The 24,079-nt window shown below is 40.5% G+C and overlaps 1 protein-coding gene across 6 annotated transcripts in view; it reads left to right on the forward strand.

Annotated features, from left to right (window-relative positions):
* VMP1 (vacuole membrane protein 1) overlaps positions 1-24,079 on the forward strand; it is a 129,824-nt gene that overhangs the window by 95,109 nt on the left and 10,636 nt on the right. For all 6 annotated transcript variants that reach the window (XM_017972482.4, XM_078373682.1, XM_008996953.5 and 3 more), the window contains 3 exons: positions 2,623-2,703; positions 6,270-6,386; positions 12,613-12,674. In XM_017972482.4, the coding sequence (XP_017827971.1) occupies positions 2,623-2,703; positions 6,270-6,386; positions 12,613-12,674 (260 nt within the window). The remainder of the gene's footprint in view (positions 1-2,622; positions 2,704-6,269; positions 6,387-12,612; positions 12,675-24,079) is intronic.

The following is a 24,079-nucleotide window of genomic DNA, read 5'->3' on the forward strand; positions in this document are numbered from 1 at the left end:
CTTTTTTTTTTTTCTTTTTCTTTTTTTGAGACGGAGTTTCGCTCTTGTTACCCAGGCTGGAGTGCAATGGCGCGATCTCGGCTCACCGCAACCTCCGCCTCCTGGGTTCAGGCAATTCTTCTGCCTCAGCCTCCCGAGTAGCTGGGATTACAGGCACGCACCACCATGCCCAGCTAATTTTTTTGTATGTTTAGTAAGGACGGGGTTTCACCATGTTGACCAATCTCTATCTCTTGACCTTGTGATCCACCCGCCTCAGGCTCCCAAAGTGCTTGGATTACAGGTGTGAGCCACCGCGCCTGGCCAAAAAAATACAGATTTCTAACCTTTATTTAGCTAGAAATCTAAATAAAAATAGAAAATACCCTTTGCCTTTGCTGCAGTAGTTCAGTCGTTATAAATAAACTATAAAATTGTGGCCGGGCGCAGTGGCTCACTCCTGTAATCCCAGCACTTTAGGAGGCTGAGGCGGGTGGATCACGAGGTCAACAGGTCGAGAGCATCCTGGCCAACATGGTGAAACCCCGTCTCTACTAAAAAAAAATACAAAAATTAGCTGGGCGTGGCGGCACACGCCTGTAGTCCCAGCTACTCGGGAGGCTGAGGCAGGAGAATTGCTTGAATCTGGTAGGCAGGGTTGTGGTGACCCGAGCGCGCCACTGCACTCCAGCTTGGCGCCTGGCAACAGAGCAAGACTCTATCTCAAAAAAAAAACATTGTAAAATTTTGTTGTAGAATTGAGCTAATGATTAACTTTGAGGGCCTATGTATTTGGAAGTGTTTATATTGACTGATAATATCTTTTTATTTTATTTTATTTTATTTTATTTTATTTTATTTAAAAGACGGAGTTTCGCTGTTGTTACCCAGACTGGAGTGCAATGGCACGATCTCGGCTCACCGCAACCTCCTGGGTTCAAGCAATTCTCCTGCCTCAGCCTCCCGAGTAGCTGGGACTACGGGCGCACACCACCATGCCCAGCTAATTTTTGTATTTTTAGTAGAGACGGGGTTTCACCATGTTGACTAGGATGGCCTCGATCTGTTGACCTCGTGATCCACCCGCCTCGGTTCCCAAAGTGCTGGGATTATAGGCGCGAGCCACCGCGCCAGGCCTAATATCTTTTTAAATATAGTTTATTGGTTTAGTTTATTTGACTTTCTCATCATCTTCAACAAGTAGAGTTAGGTTTTTTGTTTGTTTGCTTTAATTTCAGTATTAACTATTGTGGTAACTTGGTAAGGCTATTCTACACAATACTATTCGTCAAAACGTTTTTGTAAATGGGGATACATACACACATTTTGTGCCAATTGGGAAAGTATATTTTTCAGCCAGTTTGCTTTTCTGGCTTTAAACTTTGTTTCTACTCTCTATGATGGATCTTTCCAGCTTCTAGATTCTCTGTATTGTCTTTCAGGAAGTTGAACTAAAGGCCAGGCACGGTGGCTCACAGCTGTAATCCCTACACTTTGGGAGGCTGAGGCAGGAGAATTGCTTGAACCCAGAAGGCAGAGGTTGCGGTGAGCTAAGATCATGCCATTGCACTCCAGCCTGGGCAACAAGAGTGAAACTCTGTATCACAAAAAAAAAAGAAAGAAAAAGAAACTTGGCTAAAGAGAGTGACAGAGGTTCTATGATGTGAAGACTTATTAATAAAGCATTTACACACATACCAAAAATTAAAAATAAAGCATTTACACATTAGCTCGTTTTTTTATCTTATGAATTATTTTCATTGGAATTTGGATTCGAATATATACCATTTCAAAACCAGAAAAGAATTAGCGTCAAATATTTGTAGCATCAGCATGCTGAAAGAAAATTATGGAAATAAACTAGCCAGCTGAATGCATGTTTTAGCATGGGAGGAGGTAACATAGTGAAATAAAAAGCACTGATTTCACAGTCTGAATATTGAATCATGTCCTGTCTTTGTCCCTAAGTGACATGATCTTGAGCACTTGCCCTTTCTGGGCTGCAGTTTTGTGGCCTATAGACTGGGTATAATAATATCTACTCTACCTACACCCCAGGATTGTTGAAGGCTCAAATAAAATCATGGTGAGAACACTTTAGAAAACTAGCACAAGCTGTGCAAATGTAGGATGTTCTTTTGCTTCTGGGATAATGAATCCTTAGTTATTGCCACATAACTGTTTTTTCCGACTTCTGGCTAGTGATCAGCAGAGATGTCTACATTGGCCATCTTGAAAAATCCTATGCTGTCTACCCTGCTATTAACTAGATATGAAGTCTGGCAAATTATAGAAGAGAGGAAAAGATAGATGTTGTAGGCCAGTGTTTCCAAAATGACAAATTGGTTCATGGTTAGTTTACAATATTTTGTTTATCCCTAGAATATCCAGTGAGAATACTAAATTTAAAGTTACAGTGTTTTGGTTTATTCTTAAAATGTGGTGTTTAACTTTAAGGATGTAATAGTCTATCAGTATTTTACTTGCATGTGCTCCAGTGAACAATCTACTGTAATTTTTTTTCATCGTTCATCCTACTCATTAATGTCATCAGATTGTAAGATCTTTAATAACCTCTAGAAAGAACCATCTTTCCTTCTTTTCCAACTTTTCATTAATGTGTTTAAATTTGCCTTTTTACAGGACTTTGCCTCCCGGGCCAAACTGGCAGTTCAAAACCTAGTACAGAAGGTTGGATTTTTTGGAATTTTGGCCTGTGCTTCAGTAAGTGAATTATATTAAAACAGAAATTTTACTAAATAGTAGTGTTGTATTTTGATTCAGTTGAATGAACAAAAATGCTATCACTTTTATTGGGTATGTAATTTTGTAAATCATTCAACTTTTTTTTTTTTTGGAATGGAGTTGCCCAGGCTGGAGTGCAATAGCATGATCTTGGTTCACTGCAATCTCCATCTCCTGGTTTCAAGCAATTCTCCTGCCTCAGCTTCCCTAGTAGCTGGGACTACTGGCCTGCTCCCCACCCCACCCCCCCGCACCCACACCAGGCTAATTTTTCTATTTTTAGTGGAGATAGGGTCTCACCATGTTGCCCAGGCTGGTCTCAAACTCTTGGGCCTCCCAAAGTTCTGGGATTATAGGCATGAGCCACTGCACCTGGCCCATTCTACTTACTAAATGAGAATTATTAGTTACAAGGAAGAATTCATTTAAAACCTGTCTAAAGTGATGTTAGCCCATGGCTACTATGACTTACATATCTTAAACATTTTTTTTTTTTTTTTTTAGAGATAGAATCTTGCTCTGTTGCCCAGGCTGGAGTGCAGTGGTGCAATCTTGGCCCACTGCATCCTCTTCCTCCCAGGTTTAAGCAATTTTTCTGCCTCAGCCTCCCCAGTAGCTGGGATTACAGTCTTGTGCCACTACACCCAGCTAATTTTTGTAATTTTAGTAGAGACAGGGTTTCACCATGTTGGCCAGGCTGGTCTCAAACTCCTGACCTCACATGATCCACCTGCCTTAGCCTCCCAAAATCCTGGGATTACAGGCGTGAGCCACCACTCCCAGCCTACATATCTTAAATACTTTAAATTCATTTTCATTTCAGCATGAGTTGGAAACTTATGATAAAAGGGGGAAAAAAAGTTTAAACTCATTGAGTTGTGAGAGTAACATGAACAAATATAAGAAATGGCATATGTATGGCTGGGCATGGTGGCTCACACCTGTAATCCCAGAACTTTGGGAAGCCAAGGCAGGTGGATCATGAGGTCAGGAGTTTGAGACCAGCCTGACCAAAATTCTGAAACCCTATCTCTACTAAAAACACAAAAGTTAGCTGGGCCTGGTGGCGCACACACCCTGTAATCCCAACTACTCAGGAGGCTGAGGCAGGAGAATCACTTGAACCTGGAAGCTGGAGGTTGCAGTGAGCCAAGATCCTGCCACTACACTCTAGCCTGGGCAATGAGCAAAACTCTGTCTCAAAAAAAAAGGAAATGGCAGATGTAATACTGTGTAAACGATATTGTTATTACCTGGTTGTAAGAGATGAAATAATCATAAAACGTTTGAATTTGGATGAGAAAAACAAAAATGACTTATTGACTTCAAATGTTACTAACAAAGGAATATTTGAATTCTTTTTTTTCTTTTTGAGACAGTTTCACTCTCGTTGCCCAGGCTGGAGTGCAATGGTGCGATCACAGTGCACTGCAACCTCTGCCTCCTGGGTTCAAGCAATTCTTGTGCCTCAGCCTCCTGAGTAACTGGGACTACAGGCATGCACCACCACTCCTGGCTAATTTTTTGTATTTCTAGTAGAGACAAGGTTTCTCTATGTTGGTCAGGCTGGTCTAGAAGTCCTGACCTCAGGTGGTCTACCCGCCTTGGCCTCCCAGAGTGCTGGGATTATAGGCGTGAGCCACCTCACCCACTGAAGAATACTTGAATTCTAATTTATTAATGTCTTTTTTTAAAGATCATATGTGACAATTTTTTTTTTTCTTTTTTTTTTTTTTTTTTTGAGGCAAAGTCACTCTGTCGCCCAGGCTGCAGTGCAGTGGCGCGATCTCAGCTCACTGCAACCTCCGCCTCCTGGGTTCAAGCGATTCTCCTGCCTCAGCTTCTCAAGTAGCTGGGATTACAGGCGCCCACCACCACACCCAGCTAATTTTTGTATTTTTAGTAGAGACAGGGTTTCACCATGTTGTCCAGGATGGTCTCGATCTCTTGACCTCGTGTTCTGCCTGCCTCAGCCTCCCAAAGTGCTGGCATTACAGGTATGAGCCACCGCACCCAGCCAGCAAGAATTTTTTAAATAACTAGACTTTTCTTTCAGAGTTCAAAATGAAATTATATAAATTAATTAACTTATGAATGGTTCAGCCATCAGCCACAAGGTCAGAGTACTTTCTGTAGGAGAAGAATAGGGGAAGTGCTCAAAAACAGCTTGTGGTTCCTTTGCATTTTTACATGAAATGTCTTTTAGCATTCTTAAATTGTGGAAATGTTTGGAAAAGGTATTTGTTGTAAATCACTTCTTTGTCTGGAACTGAGTATTCAAAACATCTGAATCTGTGTGCTCTCATTTTTCACACTGACCTTTTTTCTAAATTTTATCACACGGCCCTCAGCCTTGGTATCTCATAAAATAAAATACAAATTATTAATATTTTATGTTAATAACGGCACATCTACCCATAAATGTATTTGGGAATTCGTTAGAATATTTGCTAATGATATGAGTGCTTACCAGATAATATTCACATTTCAGTCTAAAGATTTTAGAACCCTAACTACTGATAAAATCTTAAGGCTCTTTTTTTCACTCATACCTCACCATATAAAACAGCGACCAGGCGGGGCACAGTGGCTCAAGCCTGTAATCCCAGCTCTTAGGGAGGCCGAGGCAGGTGGATCACTAGGTCAACAGATCGAGACCATCCAGGTCAACATGGTGAAACCCCATCTCTACTAAAAATACAAAAAAATTAGCTGGGCATAGTGGCGTGTGCCTGTAATCCCAGCTACTCAGGAGGCTGAGGCAGGAGAATTGCCTGAACCCAGGAGGCGGAGATGGCAGTGAGCCAAGATCGCGCCATTGCACTCCAGCCTGGGTAACAAGAGCAAAAACTCCATCTCAAAAAAAAAAAACAGCCACCAAAGGCCAGGCACAGTGACTCAGGCCTGTCTAAACCCAGCACTTTGGGAGGCCAAGGGGGGCAGATCACAAGGTCAAGAGTTTGAGACCATCCTGGCCAACACGGTGAAACCCCATCTTTACTAAAATACAAAAAAAAAAAAATTAGCCAGGCATGGTGGCACGCATCTATAGTCCCAGATACTGAGGAGGCTGAGGCAAGAGAATCACTTGAACCCAGGAGGCAGAGATTGCAGTGAGATCATGCCACTTCACTCCAACCTGGCAACACAACAAGACTCCGTCTCAAAAGAAAAAAAGAAAACAGCCATCAAATAGTCAAGAATCCACTCATTTTATCCATCCAGTTCTCATGTGATGGGCAAGCGCACTGCATGCATGTGTGTGTACACACACACACACACACACACACACACAGCCATGAGTAATATAAGCAAAAGGACACCTTGGTTTTCAGATTGAACACTAAGATGAATATGAGACCCAGCTTCTAGACACATTAGAATACTTGCCTAACCTCCTTTTGAACAATCCAGTACTGATCAAGGAACCCATATGTCACTTTGCAGTGGAAGCAGGCTGAAAGCAGAATATCACATATCAATAGGTGATAAAATTAAATTGTTCTTTGGATTATAATATGGAAGTCCTTCTTTTCTCTCTATAGATTCCAAATCCTCTATTTGATCTGGCTGGAATAACATGTGGACACTTTCTAGTACCTTTTTGGACCTTCTTTGGTGCAACCCTAATTGGAAAAGCAATAATTAAAATGCATATTCAGGTAATTATACCCCCTGATTCGCTGCCTAATGATGATAAACCCATTATAAGACAATGAAACATGCTCATTCCTGAGTGAATTGTTAAGTTATTGTTTCTGTTTCTTTTGGTTGGTAGCTTACTTAGATAATAAAGCATAGAATGTCATTTGGAGGTTAGTGATCTCCCTCGTTTTCTTTCTTTTCTTCTTCCTCTCTCCTTCCCTTTTTTCCTTCTTTCCTTCCTTTCTCTCTTTATTTTTTTCCCTGTGAAACTATTTATCCAGGACTTTTACCAAACAAAAATAGTGTTTGTGTGCAGGAAGATGCACATCATTTTTATTACCAACCACAAACTGAGAGAATATTGCCTTTCACCAATTCTTACTTTCTTTCACATACTCTATATATATAGAGTATGTGAAGCAGTTTCTCTCTTGGCACCCATATCCTTTACTGAAAAACAGCCAGATGTTAGTGTGGGAGGAGAATGGGGAAGAAGAGGGTCTCTGAAGAGGCGAGGAGATGTGGGTTGTGGTCAGAGAAGTCAGAATCTGCTACTCCTCAAAGCCACTCTTAACAAAATCGTTAGGACAGAGGGTGTGTATGTGTGCATGCACGCATGTATGAATAGAGAGGAGAGAAAGGCTAAGAATTTAAATGAAGGGAAATGGATATGTGCTTCTAGAACTGTAATAGGAATTATTTCCTTCTACGGGCAAATCTCACTAGAATGAAATAAAAATTAACCTGGAAATAATTTATTTTAAATCAGTGTAGTTTGTAACAAAGAGAGGTATTAACCAAAAGAGAGGAAAGAGTAGTGAAGTTCTCTACCCTTGTATGATTCCATGATAATTACAAGTGTGTCTATCCCCAGAATTTCTAGGTAACACCTCTCTACTTCCGGTTCTTTGAAGGAAAAAATGAAACAGGAAAACTTCAGCTGCTTCTACCTGTCCAGTTTGTAATCTTAGATTTTGGCATTTGGGTTATTTATTGAGTCTGTCCTCTACTCTCCTGCCATAATGACCACTCAGAATTTCAAGGATGTTTTTCCTCCTTCAAGGAATGTATTTCCTCCAATTTAGATTAAGTATTTTATACAGTCAGTGAACACAGGTTTTGGGTGTTGTGTTTTGTTTTGTTTTGTTGTTGGAATTTTCGCTCTTACTGCCCAGGCTGGAGTGCAATGGCACAGTCTTGGCTTACCACAACCTCCGCCTCCCGGGTTCAAGCGATTCTCCTGCCTCAGCCTCTTGAGTAGCTAGGATTACATGTATGCCCCACCACACCTGGCCAATTTTTGTATTTTCAGTAGAGATGGGGTTTCTCCATGTTGGTCAAGTTGGTCTTGAACTCTTGACCTCAGGTGATCCGCCCGCCTCAGCCTCCCAAAGTGCTGGGACTATAGGCGTGAGCCACCATGCCTGAAAAATAGCAATATTTATTGAAGAAGATTGTCTAATTTTAAGCTGAGGGAAAAGGGAAGAAAGAAAAGCTGATGAGGAGACAGGTTTACTATTAGGGTAGAGAAAAATCAGTGGGTGTGTGTGACTTTCCCCCTATTATTTCAGAATGGTTAAAATGTTTATATTACTAACATTGTTTACTCATGGAATGAGAAATGTTTGTTACCCTAAGCTACATCTGGATGTACATCAAGTGACATGCCTTTACAAAGTATGTCATTATGATACAATAGAACATAGCAAACATATCCCACTGTCTTAGTTTAGTGAAGGAACTCAGATTCTTTCCTTTCAGAAACATAAATGGGTTTTAGCTTTCTTTCTTTCTTTCTTTCTTTCTTTCTTTCTTTCTTTCTTTCTTTCTTTCTTTCTTTCTTTTTCTTTTTCTTTTTTTGCTTCCACATAGATACAGGGAATCAGCTTTATCTTTACAGAGCTTGGTTTGAATTCTATGGCCTTACGCAAGTATTTTGCCTTCTCTAATACAGTTCCCTCAACTATGAAATGTGGATAATAACTACCTCTCAGGATTGTCTGCCATGAGATAACCAATGCAAATTACCTTGCACAGGTCCTGATAAATAGCAGTCATTAAACAATTCCGTTTCCTTAATCATATCAATACATTAAAGTTAAGGCAATGCCAAAGAATGGAAAGAACACTGAACTTGAAGTCAAAAGAGTTGGGTTCAAATTCCAGCTCTTACTTACTCTTTAAGCAACTATTACTTATTAACCTCCCTATCTCTGAGAGTTACAGAATGGGTTTAGTAATTCCTCTATGCTGGAGTATAAGAATTAAGCCATATCGCACACTAAATGCTTTAAATTCCATAAAAAGTTTAATCATTGGCTGGGCGCAGTGGCTCACGTCTGTAAACCCAGCACTTTGGAAGGCCAAGGCAGGCCAATCATGAGGTCAGGAGTTCGAGACCAGCCTGGCCAATATGGTGAACCCTGTCTCTACTTAAAATACAAAAATAGCCAGGCATGGTGGTGTGCACCTGTAGCCCAGCTACTCTGGAGGCTGAGGCAGAAGAATCAGTTGAACCGGGGAGGCGGAGGTTGCAGTGAGCTGAGATCGTGCCACTGCACTCTAGCCTGGGCAACAGAGCGAGATTCCATCTCAAAAAAACTTATCATAAATTGAAACAATCTGAGTATGTTTAAAAATATACTAGTTTTGAATCTTTCTGAAATGAAAGGTCTGATAAGTTGCATATCTTACCACTACAGACAGGGTACTTATGGCATAATATGTATAAAGAGGGACACCTAAAATTTATGAATTACTAGCAAAGTTCTTGTTATGAAATGAAATACGATAATCTGTTATTGTTCCTTAGGTATTAAGGACTCCAAAACTCCAAAAAGTTAAATGATAGCTCTCTTCTAGAAACAATTCTAAAGATCAAATAAAAATATATTTTCAGATACATTGAAAATAATTGTATTATTCACCATAGTTTATTGTTTGAAAAAATCCTGTATGGCATTAAATCTTAACTATAGTAACTAGCATTGTAATATTTAAAAATTTGTGTTAGGGCTGGGAACAGTGGCTCACACCTGTAATCCCAGCACTTTGGGAGGCCAAGGCAGGCAGATCACCTGAGGTCAGGAGTTCAAAACCAGCCTGACCAAAATGGAGAAACCCGTTTCTACTAAAAAATACAAAATTAGCCACATGTGATGGCACATGCCTGTAATCCCAGCTATATGAGCAAGGATTTCAGGAATTTAAAAAAAAATTTAAAGTAGTATCATTAGAGACATTGCCTTTGTCCCAAATAATGAAGAAAGGTGACATACTACTCATTTATGTTATTTCATGTACCATATAACTTACTTATTGTACCCTTAAAATACATCAGTATCATTTATTATCCCTCTACCTTCACACCCACCAGCATACACACAGTTTTGTAAACTCCCAGGAGAATAGAGATTTTTGTTTGTTGGTTCACTGATGTATTATAATGCCTAGAATAGCGTCTGTAGATTGTAGGCACTCAATATTTAATAACTAAATCTAAGATTCTTCTTTCCAATGAAAGACTTCTTTTTAGATGGTTCTGTCTTTATTCATTCTAGCACAATTAGTTCCTTCTTCCCATATCTTTTTTCCTGTTCCTCTACCTTTTCCTTTGTTTATTCTATGCATGTGGTTAAGAGGACTCTTAGGTGGTCTGTGCCTTTTGTTTATTTTGTAGAATCCCCACTCAGACCTCCAGCCTGAAAGACTGAGACGTATGTTCTTAAATGTGTGACACATTTTATGTCTTACACAGAACAGTGACTTTTCAATCGGTTACATACAAAAAAGAAAATCCTGTTTTGCTGTTTTCATTGAAATTGAGCGGCCGGGTGTGGTGGCTCACGCCTATAATCCCAGCACTTTGGGAGGCCGAGGCGGGTGGATCACAAGGTCAAGAGATCGAGACCATCCTGGTCAACAAGGTGAAACCCCGTCTCTAGTAAAAATACAAAAATTAGCTGGGCATGGTGGTGCGCGCCTGTAGTCCCAGCTACTTGGGAGGCTGAAGCAGGAGAATTGCTTGAACCCAGGAGGCGGAGGTTGCGGTGAGTTGAGATTGCGCCATTGCACTCCAGCCTGGGTAACAAGAGCGAAACTCTGTCTCAAAAAAAAAAAAAAAGAAATTGAGCAATTGTTTAGGGATTGGCTTATTTTGATTGTTAAGAAATGATGGTAGGGAAAGCTCATGGTGATGAAATCACTGAAAGGCAAAACCATTAGCTCTGTTGATTAGTAAAAGATGTATAGCTCTAAATAACTGTTTTTTTGTATAGACCCCTTGCTTTTCTTCCAAAATTACCTGTAATAATTGCCTTGCTAGCTTCATAATATTTACACACCAATTGTATACCATTGCCTTATTAGTCTTCTTGCCAGAAATAATGTACATTAGTCTAACCTGTCCAGTTTCCTGAGATTCATAGTGAGTGGATAAAAAGAAGACTACTGTTACTTATTTTTTTCCCCTACCCTTCAGTTACATAGGCTAAAGTAATTGCTTAACAGACAGTATTTAATAGAGCAATGAGTTTATCAGTAATTTGGAGAGACAATCCAGATATATTCATATTTAAAGCTAAATTTAAATATCACCTTCCGAAATCTATAATTATGTAACTAAATGTGACCTTTCCTTTCTCTGAATTTCTGTAACATATGTTGTTTTGTTTTACCGCTAATGGCATTTATATTATATATATGTAGTACTTATCATCTTCTTAGTATATGTAGAAAAATGAGTAAGCTTCTTCCAGGCTTTGAAGAAGTGTTCTCAGATTTGTGTTCTCTGAAAACCATTAACAATTTCTTATAGTATCCATAAAAATAACTTCATGTTAACATTTGTTGAACTGAGTTGAAAATATTTGCTACCCATTATCCCCTAAAGGCCTCACATTTTCTTTACTTGTGAGGTCTCACTTTACTTGTAAGGTCTCACTATGTTGCCCAGGCTACCAGGCTAGTCGTAAACTCCTGGGCTCAAACAGTCCTTTGCCCTTGATCTCCCAAAGTGCTGGGATTACAGGCATGAGCCACCATGCCCAGCCTCATGGTTCCTTCCTTCCTTCATTCCTTCCTTTTTTCCTTATTTCCTTCCTTCCTTCCTCCCTCCCTCCTTCCCGCCATCCCTCCTTCCTTCCTGACAGAGTCTTGCTCTTGTCACCCAGGCTAGAGTGCAGTGGTGCAATCTCAGCTTACCACAACCTCTGCCTCTCAGGTTCAAACAGTTCTTCTGCCTCAGCTTCCTGAGTAGCTGGGATTACAGGCATGTGCCACATTCCCAGCTAATTTTTGTATTTTTAGTAGAGATGGGGTTTCACGATGTTGACCAGGCTGGTCTCGGACTCCTGACCTTGTAATCAGTCTGCCTCAGCCTCCCAAAGTGCTGGGGTTACAGGAGTGAGCCACTGTGCCCAGCCTGGTACTTCTTATTAGAACCTTTCATGAAAGAAATACAGTCTTTTCCTGATCTTCTGGATTATATTTAGCCCAGACCCCTATCCTTGAGGTAATCAGCTTTGATTTCACTGGTGGGGACTATGTGGGAGCCCATGATTTTAATTGTATATGCAATTCCAAAATTCTTAGAATATATGAATGTCCACTATCCCCTCCCAGTCTTGGGTTCTATGACCCACATTTTCCCTCTAATATAGTTATGTAAGACTATAGTTTTACATAGTCATGTAGTCCTAGTAAGACTAAGGCTGTGCTTAAGAAAAAACATCTTTAAAATACAAAGTAGGGGTCTGAGCACAGTGGCTCATGACTATAATCTCAGCGCTTTGGGAGGCCAAGGTGGGCGGATCATGAGGTCAGGAGTTCAAGACCAGCCTGACCACTATGGTGAAACCCCGTCTCTACTAAAAAATACAAAAATTAGCCAGGCATGGTGGTGTACATCTGTAATCCCAGCTACTCGGGAGGCTGAGGTAGGAGAATCGCTTGACCCAGCCACTTGGAAGACTGATGTAGGAAAATCGTTTAACCCTGGAAAACAGAGATTACAGTGAGCCGAGATTGTGCCACTGCACTCCACCCTGGGTGACACAGTGAGACTCCATCTCAAAAAAAAAAGTAGGTAACGTTTGAATTAAACGTTATCTTTTATTTTCAAAGAAATTTAAAAATTGCAATTAGGGGCACAATCTTACCTCTTTAGACAATTACCAAAATTGTGAATTTATGTTGGTTTTTTGATGACTAAATAATTTATTTTAACTGATGTTTTCTTTACAGAAAATTTTTGTTATAATAACATTCAGCAAGCACATAGTGGAGCAAATGGTGGCTTTCATTGGGTAAGTAATTCTTTAAGGATTAATATTAATATAATTACTGTTTGGGAGTAAATGTGTACAAGACTGAATTGAAATATAATTTTTGACATAGCTCCTTATTTTTTGAGAAGCAAAAATAACTTGCTGTTATTAGTAAATGAAGACGACTTTCTCGTTCTACAGTAGGGAAGGATGAAGCTCACATTATCCCTGTTCAATTGTAAGCCGAACGTGTATCAAGTCATGTAATTCTGGGTCTAAAAGAAGCTTTGGGGTTTGAATGGGTAGCCCCACCAAAGAAATAAATTTTCTTTATATAAAAGAAATACATATAAAATGTGTGGCTGGGCATGGTGGCTCACACCTGTAATCCGAGCCCTTTGGAGGCCAAGGCGGGCGGATCACCTGAGGTCAGGAGTTCAAAACCAGCCTGACCAACATGGTGAAACCCCGTCTTAAAAAAAAAAAAGATATATGTGTATCATTACAGTTTAATGATGCTTTAGTACAATGCTGTGATTTTTGGCCAAACTGGATGCCAGATACACAGTTGCATTTAATGTAAATATAAATCTTACATAAAATTATAGTATTTTTTATAAAACATAGCCAGCCGTGGTGGCAGGAGCCTGTAGTCCCAGCTACTCAGGAGGATGAGGCAGGAGAATCGCTTGAACCTGGGAGGCAGAAGTTGCAGTGAGCCAAGATTGTGCCATTGCACTCCAGCCTGGGTGACAGAGTGAGACTCCATCTCAAAAAAAAAAAAATTAGTGTTTCATAAGTAAGTCATGTTAGATGGCATAATATTGACAAAATATGTCAGGTCTCTATTATTTCAGTAGAGAAAAATTAAGTAATTTTTTTTTTTGAGATGGAGTCTTGCTCTGTCACCGAGGCTGGAGTGTAATGGCATGATCTCAGCTCACTGCAACCTCCACCTCTGAGGTTCAAGCAGTTCTCCTGCCTTAGCTTCCCAAGTAGCTGGCATTACAGGCATATGCCACCATGCCCAGCTAATTTTTTGTATTTTTAGTAGAGATAGGGTTTAGCCGTGTTGGTCAGGGTGGTCTTGAACTCCTGACCTTGTGATTCACCTGCCTCGGCCTCCCAAAGTGCTGTGATTACAGGTGTGAGCCACCACTCCCGGCCAAATTAGGCCATTTTAAAAGGCTAAACTTTTAAGTGTATTAGGTCAAAAAAAAAAAAAAAAAAACACTATCCAAAGATTTTATTTTTGGGTTTAGTTTTAAGAAGTGAATAAGACCAGTTAACATAAAATTTAAATGATATTCTTAAAAAATTGTAGAGTTCAGTTTAATAAAACAGTAAAGATACACTTTGTTTGATTAATCAGATTAACTTTCAGCTGGAATATGAACACTATCAGATATTAAATTGCAATAAAACCAAAAGTTGTTCAGTTTTTAATTTATTAGCATATGGGAGAGATTTTTTTTTTTCATTCGGTAGTACAACTGCCCCACAGTGGAAAAGTGTCACGTTTAAGGGCCTTTTCTTTAGTTTTAATGTAAATCTTTATCTTAGCAGCCACTTCCAGAACAAACATTTATGAAAATTTTTGCTATTTAAAAAAAAATGCTACTCTGTGTCAAGTTTGTGACTATTGGTTTTTTTTTTATCATATGTATATTTATTCTTTTCTGTGTTTTGTAATAAAATAGTTATTAATATTTGCTAGTTTAACTTTACTCTAAGGAAAACATATATTTTCGAGAACATACTTAGTGGAGCCAGTCATTAGTTTCATTAATTCCTGAGTTTATAAGCGTGGATTATAACTTATACACTAAAATTTATATTTAAAATTAAATTTACTCTAGTTTTTTGCTGCCTGAATCCTTACAAATAAAGTATTTTATATGGCACCATATATCGCATTTAAAGACAAAAAATATTCTTGTCCTTTATTTTTTATTCATTTATTTGTTTTTTTAGAGACAGGGATCTCGCTTTGCTGTCCAGGCTGTTCTCAAATTCCTCATTTCAAGTAGTCCTCCTACCTCAGCCTCCCTAAAATGTTGGGATTACAGGCCTGAGCCATTGTACCTGGCCTTCCCTTATTTTTTAAATGTAAGGAAAACATTTCATTTATGCTTAGAGACTACTACTCTATCTTGAGACTGCAGAGTGCAGTACATATAAACACCATGCATTCTTTGTTCTTTTTTTATACAGAACATTTATAGAAAGAAGTTTTCAGCTACTCCTACATCCTCACCACTAGTACCTTCTGTTTCCCCAGCCTTTGGAGTTTCTAGGAAGTTAAATTACTTAGCTACCTGTTTCATCTACCCATATCCAGTTTCACTCCCTTCCAGTCTGTTCACCATATTGCAGTCAGTAACCTTTTTGAAATTTTAATCTGGACATATTATCACCACTGTCTTAACTCCCTTTCTCCTCCTCTTCTTTAAACCCTTCACTTACTTGTTTTTCCCTTCATTCTTAAAGTCAAAACTCCTTAACAGGGTTTATAAGCCGCCCTTCCCTGTGTCCCCTCTAGTTTTCTCTTCTGAAACCACTTTGTCCATATTTGAGTCTTCCACCACCAGTCTTTGCTTGTACTTTTCTCTTCACCAAGTTCAAGATATCTCAGCCTTGGCACTATTGACTTTTTTTTAGATCAGATAATTATTTGTTCTGGGGAACTGTCCTGTGCATTATAAGAGATGTAGCACCATCTTTCTTCTCTACTCAGTGCATACTACTAGTACTTCCCAGTCATGACAATCACAAATGTCTCCAGACATTGCCAAATGTCACATGGGGAGCAAACCTACCATCCTCATTGAGAATCACTGGCCTAAATAATGTCCATTACATTTTAGCCATTGCATTCTCAGAAAGGCTTCCCTGATTTGACCTAATACCATCTTTACCAGGGGCCTTTCTTCACAGCACTTTCTTCACAGAGATTGTGCCACTACACTCTGGCCTCAGTGACAGAGTGAGACTCTGTCTCCAAAAAAAAAAAAAACAGACCTGAATGGTATAGCAAATCATCAAACTAAATTAGTAAAATTCAGAATGCAGTCTTTTGAAGGACATTTAAAACTTTGCAGTCACAAATAAAGGAGTGATAACTTGTGGTAGACAACAAAATCAAAAGACAAGCATGAAAAAAGTCAGCAGCAGTTCAAATTTAAAATAAAATTAAGGCCAGGCATGGTAGCTCAAGCCTGTAATTCCAGCACTTTGGGAGGCTGAGGTGGGTGGATCGTGAGGTCAAAAGATCGAGACCATCCTGGCCAACATGGTGAAACCCCGTCTCTACTAAAAATATAAAAAATTAGCTGGGCCTGGTGGCTTGTGCCTGTAATCCCAGCTACTCAGGAAGCTGAGGCAGGAGAATCGCCTGAACCCAGGAGGCGGAGCTTGCAGTGAGCCAAGATCACGCCACTACACTCCAGCCTGGGCAACAGAGTAAGACTCTGTTTCAAAAAAGAAAGAAAGAAAACATGAATCCCATGAGTAAAGACAGCTTGGGAGTGGTATAATGAAAAGAGCACAGACTTTTGGACAAACAAAGCTAAATTTGACTATGAACTCTGCCACAGAACAGTTATTTAACTTCTAGTTGCTGTTCTTGCAAACTTGTTTCTCTGGGTAACTTTTCTCCAGTTCAGGTGGCCACTGATAAACTTTCCTACTCCAGTCAAAATGTGAAATGTCTTGTAACCAAATATTTTTACAGCTTAGTTGAAACATACTCATATCAATGAGTTAACATTCCAAAACATGCAGATTTTTAAAATGCCTTTTGTCTCAAGTTTGATGTCGCCTTTGTTTTCAAAGTGTCATTTTTCAAAAGTTACTATGACTATGGATGAAAAATTAGACTTCTAGGTGACTATATTGTGTACCCTCAGGCAAGATTTAGGGAAAGCCTACCTCTCCTTAAAGAAAGTATCCATCTTACTTTACTCCTCAATCAGTAAAATGCTTTTATCAAAGATTATACAAATAATTTTTTTTTTTTTTTTTTGAAATGGAGGCTTGCTCTTGTTGCCCAGGCTGGAGTGCAATGGCACAATCTCAGTAGACTGCAACCTCCACCTCCCAGGTTCAAATGATTCTCCTGCCTCAGTCTCCCCATTAGCTGGAATTACAGGCATGCACCACCACGCCTGGCCAATTTTTGTATTTTTCGTGGAGACAGGGTTTCTCCATGTTGGTCAGGTTGGTCTAGAACTCTTGACCTCAGGTGACCCACCCACCTTGGCCTCCCAAAGTGCTGGGATTACAGGCGTGAGCCACTACACCTGGCCACAAATAATTCTTAAAGAAATTTTTTTAATATAGTAGGCACTTTATATATTTTGTAATATTTATTGTAAGTTTACTTCTAATTGCAGCCCTGTATGATAGGTATTTAGTTTTATTAACTTCGTTAAAAGGGTATCAGAAATCTTTTGGCTGGGGCCAGGCACGATGACTCACATCTGTAATCCCAGCACTTTTGGAGGCCGTGGCAGGCGGATCACCTGAGGTCAGGAGTTCAAGACTGGCCTGGCCAACATGGTGAAACCCCATCTCTACTAAAACTATAAAAGTTAGCCAAGGGTGGTGGTGGGTGCCTGTAGTCCCAGCTACTCAGGAGGCTAAGGTAGAATTGCTTGAATCCAGGAGGCTGAGGTTGCAGTGAGCCAAGATTGTGCCACTGCACTCCAGCCTGGATGACAGAGCAAGATTCCATCTCAAAAAAAAAAAAATCATTTTGGCTGGTCATGGTGGCTCATACCAGTAATTCCAGCACTTTGGGAGCCAAAACAGATGGATCTCTTGAACTCAGGAATTCAAGACCAGCCTGGGCAACATGGTGAGACCCAAAGTCAGGTGACAGAACCAAAGAACTAGGGAACTTTGTTTTTTTGAGATGGAGTTTCACTCTTGTTACCCAGGCTGGAGTGCAATGGCATGATCTCCGCTCACCACAACCTCCGTCTCCTGGGTTCAAGCAATTCTCCTGCCTCAGCCTCCCGAGTAGCTGGGATTACAGGTGTGCGCCACCATGCCCAGCTAATTTTTGTATTTTAGTAGAGACGGGGTTTCACCACATTGACCAGGATGGTCTCGATCTCTTGACCTCGTGAGCCACCGCGCCCGGCCCAGAACTAGGGAACTTTCTACCTCAAAAGGCATTATGTTTGTTATCTTTTTTTTTTTTTTTTTAGAGGAAGTCTTGCTCTGTCACCAAGCTGGAGGGAGTGCAGTGGTCAATCTTAGTTCACTGCAACCTCTGCCTCCCCAGTTCAAGTAATTCTGCCCCCTCAGCCTCCCGAGTAGCTGGGACTACAGGTGTGAGCCACCACGCCCAGCTAATTTTTTGTATTTTTAGTAGAGACAGGATTTCACCATGTTGGCCAGGATGGTCTCTGTCTCTTGATTTCATGATCTGCCACCCTCAGCCTTTCTAAGTGCTGGGATTACAGGCATGAGCCACCAGGCCCGGCCCCCCTTTTTTTTTTTTTTTGAGATGGATTCTTGCTTTGTTGCCCAGGCTGTAGTGCAGTGGTACAATCTCAGTTTACTGCAAACTCTACCTCCAAGATTCAAGTGATTCTCCTGCCTCAAGTGATTCTCTTCTTGAGTAGCTGGGATTATAGGCGCCTACCACCACATCGGCTAATTTTTGTATTTTTAGTGGAGATGGGGTTTCACCATCTTGGCCAGGCTGATCTCAGACTCCTGACCTTGTGATCCGTCCCACCTCAGCCTTCCAAAGTACTGGGATTACAGGTGTAAGCCACTAGGCCTGGTTGTTTTGTTTTGTTTTGTTTTGAGATGGAGTCTGTTACCCATGCTGGAGTATAGTGGTGTGATCTCGGCTCACTACAACCTCAGCCTCCCAGGTAGCTGGGATTACAGATGCACACCACCATACCCAGTTAAGTTTTGTGTTTTTAGTAGAGACAGGGTTTTACCATGTTGGCCAGGCTGATCTCAAACTCCTGACCTCAGGTGATCTGCCCACCTCAGCCTCCCAAAGTGTTTAGATTACAGGTGTGAGCCACCATGCCCAGCTTTTTTTTTTTTTTAATTACCATTTAATACTAATTTTTATTTAATTTTAGACTTTCCAATGGGAGAGACCGGTACATATTTCTTAAAGAGCATAACCAATTCTAACTTTTAAAGTTATGATTAAAATGACATGTTCCCATATTCCCACCAAATAGAGGATAAGAATTCCCAGAAAATAACATTAAGCATATGACTTTCAGCAAACCATATGCAGAACATTGGCTCATTGTCATGTTGCCAGCATCTTATTGGAAGACAGAGTCCCCAGTTTTACCACACAAGAAAAGTTTCCATAATTCAGTCAGTGAACTTGAGGGCTGGGGGATGGTGTTGGCTGCAGCAGGGACTTTTTACCAGATACAGAATGTTCCATGCTCTTCTTTGCTGTCTCCTATTTCTGAGTTAACTTGATGTTTGACCTCAGAGTCAGGCTTGCCTGTGGCAAGAGAGATCATTTTAACCAGTGAGTAATTAAGTGCTTGAATCTGAATGTTGTTTCTTATTCCTCACTCTATGGAAAGTGGTCAGAATGAGCTATGTGGGCCTGGACTTTTTCTTCTACAGAAATAAAATCTGTCCTTTCATTTTAAAGTAGAAAATGGTCCATGTATTTGATTCACTTTGACTTTGACCATTGAAAATAATCAGAAAAAGTTATGGAAGTATGGAACACCAACATTTTGTATTATCTGACAAAAGGATAAAATTTAAGGCTTAACTGAGTCTTTCCCAGCTGCCAAGACTCAGTTATACAGTCTAACATAATCTCTTTCTGCAATTTGGGAAAACCCCTTTCTCTTCATGTACGTGGTAGTTTATATATCCTTCTCTTTTGACACTTAACCTTTCTATATTTTTGTTATGGCTATTGACAGATCGCATAAAGGTAAAACAGGAGTTCTGGAGTTAGACTGCTAGATGAGAAATGGGCGCATTGTATTTGGAAGTTACTATTGACCATAATGGTGTATTTTAGTAGCATGATGACAATTAAAACCCAATGATATTGGATTACGTGGAATTGTGGGCTAGAGGAAAGGTCAGGCCAAAGTCATGCCTGATGTATTTTAATTGTTCTATAAATATTTGTTGACCAGATGAATTCATTCATTCATTAAATAGGAGGGACCAGTGTGTATTTTAGGGTGAGGGAAAAACTTTAGTAAAATGCTAGAGATAGAAAATACACATGAAGAGAGGGAAGGATGTGGGAAGGAAACTAACATTCATTAAGCACCCACTGTGCCAGATGCTTTACATAAATATGCATTTCATATAAATTAGAGATGATTGAGATAGGATCAATCTAGAGTGGATCGATTATCCTCGTGAACCAGTTCTTTCTTGAAAATAACTGGAGTGAAGATTCCAAGGTATATTTTTTTCTTTTCTTTTTTCAAGATCTCCTCCCCCTCAAGTCCAAGACACATTGAGGCAGAGAAGAGGGGCGCTGAGGGGTCACTCTGGAAGCCAGTGAAGTCATTTGCTGAAATTGGAGATTTAGACTAGAGCACCAGTTTCAAACAGCTGCTGTGTGAATTTGGTACGGAGGTGGCATGAATTCTTTCCATGTCCATTCTCCTGTGCACACGTGCATCCACCTGTGCGCAGCTAGGCCAAGTTCCTTGAGGACAGAGATCATGACTTCTTTTTAAGTGAGATTGAATTTCAGTCAATACTGTCACATTTTTTTCTTTGTTGAGACAGGGTCTCGCTGTGTTGCTCAGGCTGACTTTGAACTCCTAGGCTCAAGCAATCCTGCCTCAGCCTCCCCAAATGCTGAGATTATAGGCATGAGCAACTGTGTCCTGCCAATACTATCACTTTTTTTTTTTTCTTTTTTCTTTAGGGAGGATTCATACTCATTTATTTTTACCTTTTTTGAGACAAAGTCTCACTCTGTCGCCCAGGCTGGAGTGCAGTGATGCAATCTCAGCTCACTGCAACCTCTTATCTACCAGGTTCAAGCAATTCTTGTGTCTCAGCCTCCCTAGTAGCTAGGACTACAGGCACATGCCACACCTGGCTAATTTTTATATTTTTAGTAGAGACGGGGTTTCACCATGTTGGCCAGTCTGGTCTCAAACTACAGACATCGTAATCTACCCGCCTCAGCCTCTCAGAGTGCTGGGATTATAGGCATGAGCCGCCATGCCTGGCTACTGTCACTTTTTTTAATCCTCTCACCATAATGCCCCTTTCAATGATCTCAAGAACAATAATCCTCAGTGCATCTCACGTTAAACTTTAAATTCTGCTAACTATTGTTTATTCTTGACTTTGTGGTATATAGATCCTAGTTACTGATTTTTTTTTTTTTTTTTTTATTTTTTGAGATGGAGCCTCACTCTTACCTAGGCTGGAGTGCAGTGCTCAATCTTGGCTCACTGCAACCTCTACCACCTGGATGCAAGCAATTTCTTCTGCCTCAGCTTCCCAAGTAGCTGGGATTACCGGTGCCTGCCACCACACCCAGCTAATTTTTTTATATTTTTAGTAGAGATGGAGTTTCACCATGTTGGCCAGGCTGGTCTGGAACTCCTGACCTCAGGTGATCCATCCACCTTGGCCTCCAGGCGTGAGTCACCACACCTGGCCTGATTTTTAAGTTTTGGAACTCAAGTGAGTCTTCAAGCCAGTGCAGATCTGTTACTTTTAAAAGCTGCCACCAGACCCACTCATACCTGCAATCCCAGGACTTTGGGAGGCTCAGGCAGGATTGCCTAAGCCCAGGAGTTTGAGGCCAGCCTGAGCAACATGGGAAGACCCCATCTCTACAAAAAAATTTAAAAATTAGCAACTGTGACCCCAGCTACTCGGAAAGTTGAGGCAGGAAGACTGCTTGAGCCCAGGAGGTCAAGGCTGGCTGCAGTGAGCCATGTTTGTGCCATTGTACTCTTTCATGAGCAACAGAGCAAGATCCTGTTCCAAAAAAAAAGCTGCCCCTGGGGCCAGGTGCAGTGGCATCTGCCTGTAGTTCCAGCTACTTGGGAGGCAGAGGCAAGAGACACAACCTCTTTTTAAAAAAATAAAAGTTCCCACCAGTCTGTCATTTTTTGTAAATGAAATTAGTTGATTTTTAACAGAGTTTTGTTTTAGCAACCAATCAGTTTTACCTAGTTCTTACAGACCACTCCTTTAGCTCTGGTCACATTCATCAACATAAATGGCCACTTGGCTCCCACTGATCAAGTCTGCATTCTGAAACGAGGTTTTGTTTTCTAGAGCTTCTCTTTAGTGATATATTTCAAAGAGTAAGCTGCTAATTATAAGGAGGTCTAACCTCCAATCTGATTCTTACAGAAAACAACTCTAAATCTCCAAAAGCAAGGGCAATTGGAAGTTCTTTTGTGATAAAATGTGCTGTAAGGCAGTAGCAACATTATACCTGATAAAATACACTTGGATAAAGTATGGTCTTCCTTCTACACAGCCAGGAAGAAACCATGGTATCTTGTGTTCATAATACCACTCCTCCCTCAGTGGGCTAACTGAAGAACAAAAGAGGTTTTAATCATTTGAAAGGGCACAGATGTGAATGAAATTCAAGATGTTTTAATCCCAAATCCTGGTGTTAAATCACAATGAATTTTAGAAGGTGCCAGAGACTGTTGGCCCAAAATTGTGTATATGAGAAAGCCCTAGATTGTCTAGTATAGTGTGTGATTTTCATCCTGGATATATTTTATGTTGGGGTGCCCTTCCAAGATCCTGGATGTAAAGAAACATGATTAGGGGGCTACCACATTTCAGATCCAAAGCAAGTAGAATACATCAGTTACCAGTTTTTTCTTATAGTATCAGCTTCAAAGATTTGTATACTCAGCCCGGCATGGTGGCTCATCCCTGTAATCCCAGCACTTTGGGAGGTCAAGGCAGCTGGATCACCTGAGGTCAGGAGTTTGAGACCAGCCTGGCCAACATGGTGAAGCCCCATCTCTACTAAAAATACAAAAACTAGCCGGGTGTAGTGGCACACGCCTATAATCCCAGCTACTCAGGGGGCTGAGGCAGGAGAATCGCTTGAAGCCGGAATTTCGCCACTGCATCCCAGCCTGGGTGATAGCTACAGACTCCATCTCCAAAAACAAAACAGAATGAAACAAAAGATTCACATATGCTCTTCAGTTAAATAGTAACGATAATAACACTTTCATTCCAGTCACACAGGATTACTAGATCCTGTTTTTACTAGGTTAAATACGAGTTGATTTTCAGTTAGCACCTATTCATTCATTCCCATATTAATAAGAGGCTGAAAGGCTATAAATATTAATGAGTCAGCACGATGGCCTTTGGCTTCTTCAGAAAGATTGCATGATAAACTCCCCCACCCTTTTCTGAGCAGTCTACCTTACTAGGAAAAGACAGTTTCATGTGGAGGGTAATCTGTCATTTTTGAATAAGGGCAAGAGTCTGAGGTCCATTCTGAGTCACTATGAATAGAGTTCTAGTATTGGTTGGTCCCTGGGGAAACTGGTGGTTAAATACTGTGAGAACCTTTATCAGACAGGAAATGACAACTCATTAAAATACTAACCGTTAAGCCTGTTTAGATCACTGCCTAGTGGGTAGGAAGGAAAATTTTTAACTCTATAACATTTGACTAAAATGTGCACATTTCTGAAGATGGGGAATTATTTATAAGACTGTTACTGAGAAAGGGAATTGCTAGGCTGTCCTGTTGCTCAACTTCTCCCACACGCTGTTTGCCTCTTTTGTATACATGACAGATCAGCTTGTAATGAGAATAGGGTAGGAAAGGGCTTTAATTTCATTCCTGAAAATGTATCCTACTAGTGCCTTAAATGTAAAATTCAGTCTCTCCAGCAGAAGTGCTAGCTTCAGTTAGAACAGGACCATTTTCTATATAGGTATCTACTCCTGTGCTCCTGGGCCAAATCTCAATTGATAGAATTATCTGGGGTCAGAGGATAAATGTGATGTATTGATGTATGTACAGTAGTCCTGATTCAGTCAAGAAAATTCTAAATTCATTTAGAACATAATGAAATTTTATTACTCTGGGCACAGGTTTTTAGTCTTCTGAAGTTGAGCTATCAGATGTTTTGGAGGGGAGGAGGCAGGGGACAGGAGCTACCTCTGTTGCCCACACTAGAGCAACCTCTGCCTCCCAGGCTCAAGCAATCCTCCCACCTCCTGGCACATGCCAGCCTGCCCAGCCAAATTTTATTTATTTATTTTTTTGAGACAGAGTTTTGCTCTTGTTGACCAGGCTAGAGTGCATTGGTGCGATCTCGGCTCACTGCAACCTCCGCCTCCTGCGTTCAAATGATTCTCCTGTCTCAGCCTTCTGAGTAGCTGGGATTACAGGCATCCACCACCGGCTGATTTTGTATTTTTTACTAGAGACAGGGTTT

Source organism: Callithrix jacchus, chromosome 5 (assembly GCF_049354715.1).
Source record: "Callithrix jacchus isolate 240 chromosome 5, calJac240_pri, whole genome shotgun sequence".
Lineage (NCBI taxonomy): Eukaryota > Metazoa > Chordata > Mammalia > Primates > Cebidae > Callithrix > Callithrix jacchus.